This window comes from Globicephala melas, chromosome 3 (genome assembly GCF_963455315.2).
Source record: "Globicephala melas chromosome 3, mGloMel1.2, whole genome shotgun sequence".
NCBI lineage: Eukaryota > Metazoa > Chordata > Mammalia > Artiodactyla > Delphinidae > Globicephala > Globicephala melas.
Window position 1 is genome coordinate 116,248,348 of NC_083316.1, and position 13,894 is coordinate 116,262,241.

Sequence of the window (13,894 nt, forward strand, 5' to 3'; positions counted from 1 at the left end):
CATGCCAGACCAGTGGAAAAGACCTTGGAATGGGGCTGTGGCCAGGCCAACCATAACTCTTTTCTGATTGGAGACAGAGGCTGTGGGAACAGTTTTGAGGGTCAAGGCAGCAGGGAGGCCCTTTTGATCCAAATGGTAGTGGGAGGAAGGGAGGAACTGGGAACTTGGAGGCCCCAAATTATCCATGTCAGTTCGCCTTTGGAGTTTCTGGACACACGTCTTTTCCTTCTCTCTTTCCCTTTTTCTCTCCCTCCCTCCCTCCCTTCCTTCCTTCCTCTTTCTTTCTTTCTTTCTTTCTTTCTTTCTTTCTTTCTTTCTTTCTTTCTTTCTTTCTTTCTTTCTTCCTTCCTTCCTTCCTTCCTTCCTTCCTTCCTTCCTTCCTTCTCTCCTTTCTTTCTTTCTTTCTTTTCCCTTCCTTCCTTCCTTTCTCTTTCTCCCTTTCTTCCTTCCCTTCCCTTCCTTTCCCTTCTCTCTTTCTTTTTCTTTTCTGGTACATGTCTTTTTGCCTGGTTATTGTTGTTATTTTATTTTAAATCAGGTAATTTACCCAATACGATTTCACTTTTTTGCAGTTGATTATCTTACTTTCCCATCCAGAGAGAGATTGATTTTAGTAGATGAAAGTGTATTCTGCAGTTGTTGGTTGTAATGTTCTATGTGTTGATAAGGTCAAGTCTCTTAACTGTGTTGTAAAAATCTTGTATATCCTTAATGCTTTTTTTATTATGGTAAAATATACAAGACATAAATTTACCATTTTATCCAGCTTGAGGTGTACAATTCAGTGGAATTAAGTACATTCACACGGTGTGCAACCATCACCACTCTCTTGTTCCAGAACTTTTTCATCACCCCAAGAGGAAACCCCATACCCATTTGCAGTCACTCCCCATTCTCTTCTTCCTCCAGCCCCTGGCAACCACTAATTTGTTTTCTGTCTCTATGGATTTGCTATTCTGGATATTTAATGTGGATGGAATCATATAGTATGTAGCCTTTTGTATCTGGCTTCTTTCACTCAGTGTAATGTTTCCAAGGTTCATCCATGTCATAGCATGTGTCATAATTTCATTTGTTTTTATGGCCGAATAATATTCCATTGAATGGATATACCACATTTTGTGTATCCATTTGTCTTATAGTGAATGTTTGGATTGTTTTCACCATTTCGATATTGTGAATAGTGTTACTCTGAACATTTGTGTACAAGTTTTTGTTTGAACACCTGTTTTCAATTCCTAGGAGTAGACCAGCTGCATCTTATGGTAATTCTGTGTTTAACTTTTTGAGAAACTGTGAAACTATTTTCCATAGTGGCTAAACCATTTAAAATTCCCGCTAGTAATGTATAAGGGTTTCAATGTATTCACCTCCTTGCCAACACTTCTTTTCTTTTCTTTCTTTCTTTTCTTTTTTAATGATAGCTGTTCTAGTGGGTATGAAGGGGTATCTCATTTTGGTTTTAATCTGCATCTCCCTAGTGACTAATGATATTGAGCATATTTTCATGTGCTTGTGGCCATTTGTATATCTTCTCTGGTGAACTGTCTATTCAGGTATTGATACTTTGCCCATTTGGGGGGATTTTATAATTTTTATTTAAGGTTGAAAAAAAAATTAAAAATTGTGGTAAAATATGCATTACGTAAAATTTACCATCCTCACCATTTTTATATGTATAGGTCAGTAGTATTAAGTCTATTCACATTGTTGTGCAACCAGTCTTCAGAACTTTTTCATCTTCTCAAACTGAAACTCTGTATCCATTGAACAACTCCCCATTCCCTGCCCCCCAGCCCTTGGCAACCACCATTCTACTTTTTGTCTTTGTGAATTTTACTACTCTACATACCTCATATAAGTGGAATCACACAGAATTTGTTTCTGTGGCTGGCTTATGTCACTTAGCATAATATCCTCAAGGTTCATCCATGTTGTAGCATGCATCAGAATTTTCTTCCTTTTTAAGGCTGAATACTATTACACTGTATGTATATACCACATGTTGTGTATCCTTTCATCTGCTCATGGACATTTGGGCTGCTTGCATCATTTGGCTACTGTGAATAGTGCTGCTATGAGCATGGGTGTGCAAATATTTCTTTGAGACTCTGCTTTTAATTCTTTTCGGCATATACCCAGAAGTAGTATTGCTGGATCATATGGTGATGTTATTTTTCACTTTTTGAGAAACAACCATGCTGTTTTCCATAATGATTGCACCATTTTACATTCACACCAGCAGTGCACAAAGTTTCCAGTTTCTCTACCTCCTTACCAACATTTGTTATTTTCTGCTTTTTGATAATAGCCAAGTTATATCTTATTATAGTTTTAATCTGCATTTACCTAATGATTAGTAATCTTGAGCATCTTTTCATATGCTTATTGATCATTTGTATATCTTCTTTGGAGAAATGTCTATTTAAATCTTTTGCTTTTCTTTAATTGGATTGCTTGTGTTTTTGTTGTTGAGTTGTAAGAGTTCTTTATTTATTCTAAATACTATACTCTTATCAGATATATGGTTAGAAAAAATTTTCCCTTTTTTAGATTGTCTTTTCATTCTCTCAGTAGTGTCTTTTGGGGCACAAAAGTTTTAAATTTTGATGCAATCCAGTTTATCTATTTTTTCTTCTGTTGCTTGTGCTTTTGGTGTCATATCTAAGAAAGCATTGCTAAATACAAGGTCATGAAGATTTAGCCCTATGTTTTCTTCAAAGAGTTTTATAGTGTTGGCTCTTATGTTAGATCTTTGATCCATTTTGAGTTACTTTTTGTATATGGTGTGAGATAAGGGTCCAACTTCATTCTTTTGCTGTGGATATTCAAATTTCCCAGCACATTTGTCCCAGCACCATTTGTTGGAGAGACTATTCTTTCCCCATTGGATGGTCTTGGTACACTTGTCAAAAATCAGTTGATCATAGCATTACAATTTATAAATGTATCGAAGTAACACAGTGTAGGGACTTCCCTGGTGGTCCAGTGATTAAGACTCCATGCTCCCAATGCTGGGGTCATGGGTTTGATCCTTGGTCAGGGAACTAAGATCCGACATGCTGCATGGTGTGGCCCCACCGCAAAAAACACCAACAACAGAAAAATAAAGTAACACAGTATACACCTTAAACTTACACAACGTTACATGTCAGATTTACTCAGTTAAAAAATGCAATTGACCATAGATGTATGGGTTTATTTCTGGAGTCTTAATTCTATGCCACTGATGTATATATCTATTCTCATGCCAGTGTCCCACTGTTTTGATTAGTCTAGCTCTGTAGTAAGTTTTGAAATCAGAAAGTGTTCTTTTCCAAGATTGTTTTGGCTATTGGGATCCCTTACAATTCCATATGGATTTGAGGATAAGCTTTTACATTTCTGCAGAAAAGGCCATTGGGATTTTGATAGAAATTGTATTGAATCTGTAGATCAATTTGTGAAGTATTACCATCTTAACTATATTAAGTCTTCCAGTCCATGAACACAGGATGTTTTTATATTTATTTATGTCATTAATTTCTTTCAGCAACCTTTTTTAGTTCTCAATGTACAAGTCTTTCACCTCCTTGGTTAAATTTGTTTCTGAGTACTTTATTCCTTTTGATGCTACTGTAAATGGAATTTTTTTCTTAATTTCATTTTATGATTGTTCATTACTAACATATAGAAATGTAATTGATTTTATATGTTGATCTTATATCTTGCAACTTTACTGAACTTGTGTATTAGCTCTAATAGTTTTTTGGTGGGTTCTTTAGGATTTTCTGTATATGAGATCATTTCATCTGTGAATAGAGATAATTTCACTTCTTTCTTTCTAATTTGGGGAACTTTTATTTTTCTTGTCTAATTGCTCTGGCTAGAACTTCTGGTACAATGTTGAATAGAAATGGGGGAAATGGGTATTCTTGCCTTTTCCTGATCTTAGGGGGAAAGCTTTCCGTCTTTCACCAGAGTGTGTGATGTTAGCTGTGGGTTTTTCATAAATGCCTTTTATCACATTGAGGAAGTTCTCTTCTATTCCTAGTTTGTTGAGTGTTTTTTCCATGAAAGAAGTGTTGAATCTTGCCAAATGCTTTTTCTGCACCAATGGAAATGATCATGTGTTTTACCCCCCTTCTTTCTATTAATGTGCTGTATTATGTTAATAGATTTTTTAAAAAATTTATTTATTTTTGGCTGCATTGGGTCTTTGTTGCTATGCGTGGGCTTTCTTTCGTTGAGGTGAGCGGGCTTATTGAGGTGGCTTCTCTTGCTGGGGAGCACGGGCTCTAGGTGCATGGGCTTTAGTACTTGTGGCTCACGGGCTCTAGAGCGCAGGCCCAGTAATTGTGGTGCACAGGCTTAGTCACTCCGCGGCATGTGGGATCCTCCCAGACCAGGGCCTGAACCCATGTCCCCTGCATTGGCAGGAGGACTCCCAACCACTGCGCCACCAGGGAAGCCCCTGTTAATAGATTTTTATATGTTGAACTACCCTTGCGTTCCTGGGATGCATTCCACTTGGTCATGATATATAATCCTTTATTTATTTATTTATTTATTTAGAGTGATATCTTCCCACCCAACTATTTTATTTATTATTATTATGTTTTAGATGTTGGGGGTAGGAGTTTATTAAATAATTTATTTATTTTTGCTGTGTTGCGTCTTCGTTTCTGTGCGAGGGCTTTCTCTAGTTGTGGCAAGCGGGGGCCGCTCTTCATCGCGGTGCGCGGGCCTCTCACTGTCGCGGCCTCTCTTGTTGCAGAGCACAGGCTCCAGATGCGCAGCCTCAGTAGTTGTGGCTCACGGGCCTAGTTGCTCTGCGGCATGTGGGATCCTCCTAGACCAGGGCTCGAACCCGTGTCCCCTGCATTAGCAGGCAGATTCTCAGCCACTGTGCCACCAGGGAAGCCCCTATAATCCTTTTTTTAAAAATAAATTTATTTATTTTTTTACTTTTGGCTGTATTGGGTCTTCGTTGCTGCGCGCAGGCTTTCTCTAGTTGTGGTGAGTGGGGGCTGCTTTTTGTTGCGGTGTGTAAGCTTCTCATTGTGGCGGCTTCTCTTGTTGCGGAGCATGTGCTCTAGGTGCACAGGCTTCAATAGTTGTGGCACGTGGGCTCAGTAGTTGTGCCTTGCGGGCTCTAGAGTGCAGGCTCAGTAGTTGTGGTGCACAGGCTTAGTTGCTCCGCGGTATGTGGGATCTTCCTGGAACAGGGCTCGAACCCGTGTCCCCTGCATTGGCAGGTGGATTCTTAACCACTGGGCCACTAGGGAAGTCCATAATCCTTTTAATATGCTGCTGTTTGCTAGTGTTTTTTTGAGGGTTTTTACATTTATATTTATAGGGGATACTGTTCTATAGTTTTATTTTCTTGTGATTTCTTTGTCTGGTTTTGGTATCAAGGTAATGCTGGCCTTATAGAATGAGTTAGGAAGTGTTCCCTCTTTTTCAATTTTTGGGTAGAGCTTAAGAAGTATTGGTGTTAATTTTTCTTTAAATGTTTGGTAAACTTCACTGGTGAAGCCATCTGGTCTTAGACTTTTCTTTTGTGCGGTTTTTGATTACTGATTGAATCTCTACTTCTTTTTAGGTCTATTCAGATTTCCTATTTTTGCTTGAGCCAGTTTTGGTAGTTTGTGTGTTTCTAGGAATTTGTTTATTTTATCTAGGTTTTCTAATTTGTTGGCATTAATTAATTGATTGTTATTAACAAATTAATTGCTTAGTATTTTTGTTCTTCTTGTTACTGAGAAAGCAGTGTTAAAATCTCCAACCAAGATTGTGAATGTCTTTCTCTTTTTAGTTCTGTCAATTTTTGTCTTTTATTTTTGTTTTTTTCGGTATGCAGCCCTCTCACTGTTGTGGCCTCTCCCGTTGCGGAGCACAGGCTCTGGACGCGCAGGCTCAGTGGCCATGGCTCACAGGCCCAGCCGCTCCGCGGCATGTGGGATCTTCCCAGACTGGGGCACGAACCCGTGTCCCTTGCATCGGCAGGCGGACTCTCAACCACTGCGCCACCAGGGAAGCCCCTGTCTTTTATTTTTTGAGACTGTGTTATTAGGTGCATACAAATTTAGGATGCTTATATCTTCTGGTAGATTGACCCTTTTATCATTATGAGATGTCTCTGTTTCTAGTAATGCTTCTTGCCTTTAAGTCTATTTTGTCAGTTATTAGTGTAGTTATACTGGAATTCTTTTGCTGGTGCTTGCATGTATATCTTTTTTCTATCCTTTTTCCAAGATTTCTGTCCCTTTATATTTAAGAGGTGTCTATTCATCTTTGCCTTTTAATTGTACCATTTAATGAATTACTTATATATTTGAGTTCAAACATACCAGGTTACTCTTTGTTTTCTCTTTGACTCATCTGGTCTATATTGCTTTTTTTTCCCTCCTTTCTTGCCTACTTTTGGATTATTTAAGTATTTTTTAGAATTCCATTTCCCCCATTAGCTTGTTAGTTGTGAATTCTTTTAGAATTCTTTTTGTGGTTTGCAATATGCCTCCCTGACTTATTAAAGTACTTTTTACCACATCCTGGGAAATGAAATAACCTTAAAATGCCTCAACTTAATTTATTTGTCTTCTCAACTTACATACTACTGTTATCATCCTTTTAAATATTATATCTTTCTATATTTTATTCCCCAGAAAACGTTATTATTGTTATTTTGCACAGTCAATATTCATTTAGACTTAGCCACCCTTTTTGTTGCTCGTCATTCCTTTCTGCTTCTCCATGCTTCCATCTGAGATAACTTTCCTTCTGTCTGAAGAATTTCCTTCCTTTCTTAATTTCAGATGTTTTGCTAAAGTATGACCAGAGTGTTTCCCAGGGCCCCTTGTCCTTGGTGGGCCCTGAATTCCAATTTTTGTTCTCTAGTCCTATTGACCACTCAGTTGCTCACCCTTTTGGCCGCTGCTTGAGAATTGACAAATGCTTCAAAGAGGAAAGCTGCTCCTAGTCAGCCTCACCACCTCATGTTTCCCTTATTTGCAGGACCTTTAGCCTTGAAGTCCTCATTGCTCTTATATTTCTCCAGTGTCTTCACATAGACGTTTTATTAATATTTTGACCAGCAGTTGTTTCTGATGGGAAGGTTCATCTGCAATAAGATAGTCTGTCATTACTAGGATTGGAAATCTTGCCTGGTTATCTTTTGATTTTGCACCCCTGACTGATGGCTGGGGAATGTTCAGTGTTTGTGGAACTCAGGCAGTATTATCAACATTACCCTCATACTCCTCAATTACGAATGTACACATAAATGACTATATACATGTATACATAATACATATATGTACATGTAAAATATACACATAGACTTATGAAACATACTATATTAAGGCACACATAGGTCATTTCTCCTTAACCCTTTGGGAAAGGTATAGAAAATTCTTGCTTGCCAGCTACTTATAAAGCTTTCTATCATTGTTTTCTGAATTATTTTCTGTGGTGTGTGAATGTCCCACATGATGTTAATAGAATCTTTGCTAAATGGTGCCAAGGTCAATAAATTTGAGACACTGTACGTGGAATCCTCTCCTTGGAGGCTCTTAACACACAGAAGCACATTAAAAACTCTGAAACATATAAACTTATTTGATTATGAAATCCTTTCCTGGGGGGAATTCCTATTCCCATCTGTAGGTGAATCTTGGGAACCACTGCCTTATAGCAAACCTAAATCCACAAAATCCTACACCAGTAAATATCTAGTGTTCAAGGGTCTTTGTCTTCTCAAAGGTGAAGGGCCACCAGCGTTTCCTCAAATGTGGACACTGCAGGTCTGAAAGTATGCACATCAGGTGTTGGGTTTGGAGGGCTGGAGCCCCTCTTCTAATCATTGGTTAAAAAACGAAGGCAGAACTTTGGGGTACACTCATTCCCAGCTCTTTGTCTGTTTGTGCTTCCTGGAGTGAAACCATCTGCTTGGGCTCCCTTGGTCCCAGTGCAGCTCAGCGTGGGGTACCCATGTGTGTTGGTGGAAATTGATTTTTGATTCTCTTAAGACCAAACTCTCCCTCACTTCACCTACCTCTTGGAGGTCTTGCCGCCCCTCTGTACAGGTGAGAGGGTGAGACAGTTGTGACGGAATACACAGAGCTTCTGCTCAGGAGCCAAGAGGCCTGGGTTCAAGTCCTGGTGCTGTGTGACCTTGGGAGAGTTAACCATGGAGTAGCGGGTGAGAGCACGGGCTTTGGTGTCAGACACACTCAGCCCTTCTACTTCCTTGCTGTGTGATCATGGGCACGTCACTTCACCTTCCTGCACCTCAGTTTCCTTACCTGTCAAGTGGGGATAATAATAACACCCACCTCACCTTCTCTTTGTTGTGAGAAGGAAATAAGATAATGCATGTTGAGTACAATACCTGGAACATGCTAGGCACCCGGCAAATGTCAGCTATTACAATACATCATCTAACCTGACTCCTTCATCCGGGTTTGAGGAGAACCCCGACCTCTCATGACGCTTGAGGATCAAATAGAATCTTGAATGTGAAAAAGAGTTTTGTAAACTCTTGGGAGACAAAGGGAAATCCAGGCAGTCTTTTTTCATTACTGCCCTTGATGCTGCCTCATCCCTTCTGGCCGGGCAGGGCAGGGTGTGGGGACCACACCAACCACCATCCCTACTCTCAGGCAGAACCATTTCTCCATTACAGAACATTGGCAAGAAGATGTCCTGCCAGCAATTCATTGCCAACTTGGACCAGCTGAATGACGGACAAGACTTTGCCAAAGACCTGCTGAAGGTATAAATTGCTAAGGGTCCCCATGGCCCCAGCTGTGTCCAGGGTGGGTGGAGAGGAGAGAGGTTTCTGCCCACTAAATCCTGATGGTCCAGATTCCTAATTCTGGGGTCAGGGTCGTGATGACTTTGGGACAGAGGTAGAGACCATCCAGCTCAACATGTGACTGTTATGTGTTCCCTGAGTTAGGCAGAGGGGTAGGCTCTGTGAGATTTGTTTTTAGTGCTCCACTATCATTATTGCTGTCATGGTAATCCTCAAACTTGCCACCCATTGTCACAGCTGCCGCCACCATCACCACCACCTTTATCACCACTACCACCTTCACCACCACCATCATTATCATTACCACAGGGAAAAGCCCACTCATTCTTTCAACATCACCAGGAATCTAATTTTCTTTTGAGGCTGAAGCCCAAGGAGGAACTCTGGCCTTTCAAGCCCTGTCAGTTCTCCACCTTGGAGGAAGAGGAGCAGGTTTCTGGGGGGTAGATGATGAGTTCAGTTTTAGACAGTGAGTTAGGGGGACCTGATGATATCAGGTGGGCAGTTGAATAGTGAGTCCGGAGGTCAAAAAATAAACATTGCCTCCATTGCTGTTCTTACCATAATTATGTTCTTCACTGTCAGGAAGCACTTAAGAGTGTTTTTGTAAGTAAGATCAAATAATCCCAGTCCCTTCACCCACCTACTCCCTGTCTACTCATCCACCCATCTACCCATCCTCCCATCCACTCACCCACCCTGCAACTCAATCATTCACCTGCCCATACACCCACCCATTCACCCATCACCCACACATACACTCCTACACAGTCCCCTATATACACTCCACTTCCACTCACCCATTTCCCTGCCCATTCACCTACCTACCAACCCATCCACCCACTCATCCTCAAGTCTATCCAATCATCTAAAAACGAATCCACCCCCCCCCCCCATTTATTCACCCATCCAATAAATAAGTGTGAATCAAACAGCTACTTTGTCCCACTGGCTGAGAAGATGCTCCCTCACCGCATCCTCATTGCTAGATGGAGATTTCTTTGACTGTTCGTTGAACTCTCTCTCTTTTTTCCCCCTCTTCCAGACCCTTTACAACTCCATCAAGAATGAAAAGCTGGAATGGGCCATGTGAGTAGTGCCCATGGGCACAGGTATGGGGAGACTGAATTACGGGGAGGGGGGAGGGGGAGTGGCTGGGGGTACCGGGAAGTCACGCCAGTTACTCTCCATGGTGCTGATTTCTCCCACCCAGGGCCCTGGTGCCCCCTGGCCAGCTGGCCAGCTCCTGGTGTTGAGTTCCCCTTTGGGTTTGTTTCCTGTCTTGATAAAAAGTGTGCAATGTTTACAGCTATGGAAGAGATGGAACTGTGAGTTTAGTTTCATGATGTTCACAACAGGTTTTCTGTTCGGGGGATATTGCCACTACTCCCAATGATGAGAGCTCTTTCCCCTCGGGGAGGTAGGCAGGCATGAGCTATGAGTCCCTTTACGACTCCAGTAATCTGACCAGGTTGAGGTGGTGATGCTGTTGCCAATGGGGAGAGGTGAATGCCCCCTAACTTCTTCCCCTGTGAGGGCAGTGAGACCTGGAGGTGCCCAGCCTTCTGGAAAGAGGTGTGGTGACCTTGCTGACTGGGGAGACTAACAGCCTCCTGAGGAAAGTTGCCACTCCACTGGGGAGTTGCTGTACTCCCCAGGGCAGCCTGGGTCTTTGGGTCCATGAAGAGGTCCCAGGCAGGGATTGTTAGGAACCCCAACCCAGCTGGGGAGAGCTGGCGTTCTTATACCAGGGCTCCTAGGCTGGGGAACCTAGACTTCAGAGGCCTCATCTACTGACCTTCCCTCCCTCACCACGTCCCTGGGGCTTGGGCAAGCTGGCCATAGATTACTGCTCCCTGGGGCTGGGCTTTCAGAGAGGAGAAGGAAAACAAGGAAGGAAGCCTGAAGATAGTAAGGTCTCCAGCTTTGTGATCAAGGGTGAAGATTGGAGCTTGGAGGCCAAAAATCAAAGCTCAGAGGAGAGATGTCAGAATTGAAGACTCAGGGGAGGGGACAAAGGTCTGGACCTGTGGTCTGGAACTGAAATCTCCTTATCTCTGCTCTTTACCTCTAACTGGCTTCCAAAGGAGTGTTTTGTGGGGAGAGGGCATGTTGACGTGGGGATGAGGCCTCCGTGGAGGTGGTACTCAGGCCTAGTACTTTCCTAGTGATGAAGATGAGCTGAGGAAATCACTGTCTGAGCTGGTGGATGACAAGTTTGGGACAGGCACAAAGAAGGTGACACGGATCCTGGATGGTAGCAACCCCTTCCTGGATGTCCCACAGGCTCTCAGCGCCACCACCTACAAGCATGGTGTGCTGACCCGGAAGACTCACGCCGACATGGATGGCAAGAGGAGTGGGTGTCAGGCGGGGAAGGGGCATGGGGAGGGATGCTAGTCCAGAGGGGGTCCACAGCCCCTTGGCCACTCCTCTGGTAATGCCCATGCAGGCAGACGTGTAGGGGACACAAGGGAAGAGATATCGGGGTGGTTGGTTGTGGCCACACTACCCGTGCCCCCCTCCCCAGCGCCCCGTGGGAGGCGTGGCTGGAAGAAATTCTACGCGGTGCTCAAAGGGACCATTCTGTACCTGCAGAAGGTGAGAGACTACCCCAGAGTCCTTACCCAGAAAGGGCTAGCTCAGCTCCTGCCTTATGGTGTCCAGAGGGTCCCGGGCAGGACCTAGGGCTTAGGCAGATTCTGAGTCCTCCCCCATCAAAGGCCTTACTTGGGCTCACGAAGGGCTTTGGTGGTTTCAGGGAGGGGTCTTTTGAATGTTCAGGGGTTCAGAGGATACCCAGTGTAAGACCTGTTCAGGCTTCTGAGACCAACTGGGGAGGAGTGCCTGGTGAGTCTTGTTGGGGTGGGCATGGCATCAGAGTGGCAGCAGCTTGAATAATGGTGGGATGTACAGGGACAGAGAGAAGGAGAGCAAAAGGGAGGGACAGTGAGGGTGGAGGAAGTACGGGTCGGTAAGCCAGAGCCTGGTGATGACAGAGGCTTGCCCAACCCCTACCTGCCCTTTCCAGGATGAGTACAGGCCTGACAAAGCCCTGTCTGAGGGCGACTTGAAGAACGCCATTCGTGTGCACCATGCTCTGGCCACCAGGGCCTCCGACTACAGCAAGAAGTCCAATGTGCTGAAGCTGAAGACAGCCGACTGGAGGGTCTTCCTCTTCCAGGCACCGTAAGTAGGAGTGGGAGCACCCTCGCTCCCACCCTGGGCTCAGGACCGCCCCATCCCCTCGTCTCGTCCACCTCAGGGGAGGCGCCCTTAGCTTCCCCTGCACAGCAGCCATGAGAGTGAGTGTATCCGTAAACAGCTTGGGTCCCTCCCCATGAGCACTGGTTCTCAAGTGTGGTCCCCTCAGCATCGCCTGAAAAACCTGTTAGAAATGCAGTTTCTCTGGTCCCACCTTAGACCTCCTGAATCAAAAACGCTGGGGATGGGCCAGCAATTGTGTTTTAACAAGCCCTCTAGGTGATTCTGATGTGCACTGAAGTCCCTAAATACAGGGCAGATGGGATCTGTATCATCCTCCACTTAAAGTCGGGGGGATGGGTGCAAAAGACTCACCCTACAGTTTCTCCGTAAGACCTTCTTTCCACTCCCCTGCACTCCATCCTCCTGTGACTTGAGATTGGGGTTTCATGTGTCAGATGAGCTTAAAAGGGGGGAGGCTGGTAAGTGAGCTCTCAGGACAGGAGTGGACGTGCCGGGCCAGGTAGTGGGGCAGGGACGAGATGGCCGAGTGGGGGTGACCAGTTGCCCAGCTGCCTCTAACAGTCCCCTGCTGGTCTCACACTCATTAGCTCCAGGCTGTTAGCTCTGAACCTGGCTGGGCAGCTTTATTTTCACATGAAAATCCAGGTCTTGCCTGGGAGCTGGGACAGAAGGGGAGCTCCCTACACAGATGTGACCAGGCCCATCCAGCCCCCATCCTGCCATCCTCCCTCACTCCTTTGCCCACTTACACGGAGGTCTTCATGCCCTCTCTGTGCCAGGCTGGTGCTGTGGGATAGGCTGGGTGTGGGATAGGGCGTCCTGTTGTGAGAAGCCAGTGCGCTCTCCCCTCCCGTCCTGTCCCCAGGAGCAAGGAAGAAATGCTGTCCTGGATCCTTAGAATCAACCTGGTGGCTGCCATCTTCTCGGCGCCCGCCTTCCCAGCTGCTGTCAGCTCCATGAAGAAGTTCTGTCGGCCCCTGCTGCCCTCCTGCACCACTCGCTTCTGCCAGGTACGAGCTCCTGGGGTCACAACACCACCTCCCCAGGCTGCCTCTGCGGTACCAGGCCCCCCATTCAACAGCCCTCACCTCAGCGCCTAGCCGGCGCCGGGTCCTGGGCTGAGAGACAAGCCGAAGGGGTAGATATTCTCCTCCATCTACACCGCACCCCACCCCTGTTTACAGATGGGGAGACTGAGGCCACACGCCACCCAATGGCCTGGGTGTGCCAGTGGCAGTGTGTCCTGTGAATGTGGTTGTGGTCTGTGGGCATAATGTGTGTCTGGGACGAATGGGAGAGAATGTGTGTGTCACAGGGAGCGAGCGACAGGTGAGACTTGGCTGCCCCTTCATCCAGGGCTTTTTTGCTGCCCTCATCTACCCTTAAATATTTTATTTGTAATCCTTAAAAAACTCCTACTCATTAATACTCCATTTTTCGGAGTTTTTTTTGGAGAGGGGAGGATAAATGGTGGGCCACTACTTGTGAGGTGGAGGGCAGGGGCAGCGCCATACTTCCCTTCCTGTCAGGGCCCTTGTCCGGGGTCTTCTCCACAGAGCCCCTGGGGCTGTGCAAGCGGTGCACACTCCCCCCACATGCACACATGCCATGTTCAAGCACACGCATGTTTATGTGTATACACACGTGTTGTGTACCCACACCTACACCATACTTGTGTCTGCGCGCACGTGCACACACACACACACACACACACACACACACACCCCCCACACACAAATGCGTGCAACCCAGTGCCTGCATGGCACAAAGGGGTCTGGCTGTGCTTTGATGGCTGGGGTGTACTGTGCACTTGTCTGTGCGTGACAGTGTCTTTGGGTGTGATCCTGGGTCTGTGGCCATCAGACGTGT

General features: G+C 45.0%; 1 protein-coding gene across 7 annotated transcripts in view; it reads left to right on the forward strand.

The window, feature by feature from the left end:
• PSD2 (pleckstrin and Sec7 domain containing 2) overlaps positions 1-13,894 on the forward strand; it is a 67,146-nt gene that overhangs the window by 44,356 nt on the left and 8,896 nt on the right. For 4 of the 7 annotated variants that reach the window (XR_009563466.1, XM_060296284.1, XM_060296282.1 and 1 more), the window contains 6 exons: positions 8,665-8,755; positions 9,843-9,886; positions 10,966-11,156; positions 11,328-11,398; positions 11,829-11,986; positions 12,891-13,035. Coding sequence is in view for 6 of the 7 variants with exons in the window: in XM_060296284.1 (XP_060152267.1) it covers positions 8,665-8,755; positions 9,843-9,886; positions 10,966-11,156; positions 11,328-11,398; positions 11,829-11,986; positions 12,891-13,035 (700 nt within the window). In the remaining variant the exon portion in view is untranslated. Of the gene's footprint in view, positions 1-8,065; positions 8,112-8,664; positions 8,756-9,842; positions 9,887-10,965; positions 11,157-11,327; positions 11,399-11,828; positions 11,987-12,890; positions 13,036-13,894 lie in introns of those variants that run through there. The other 3 variants (XM_030869442.2, XM_060296281.1, XM_060296285.1) reach the window with 3 other exon arrangements.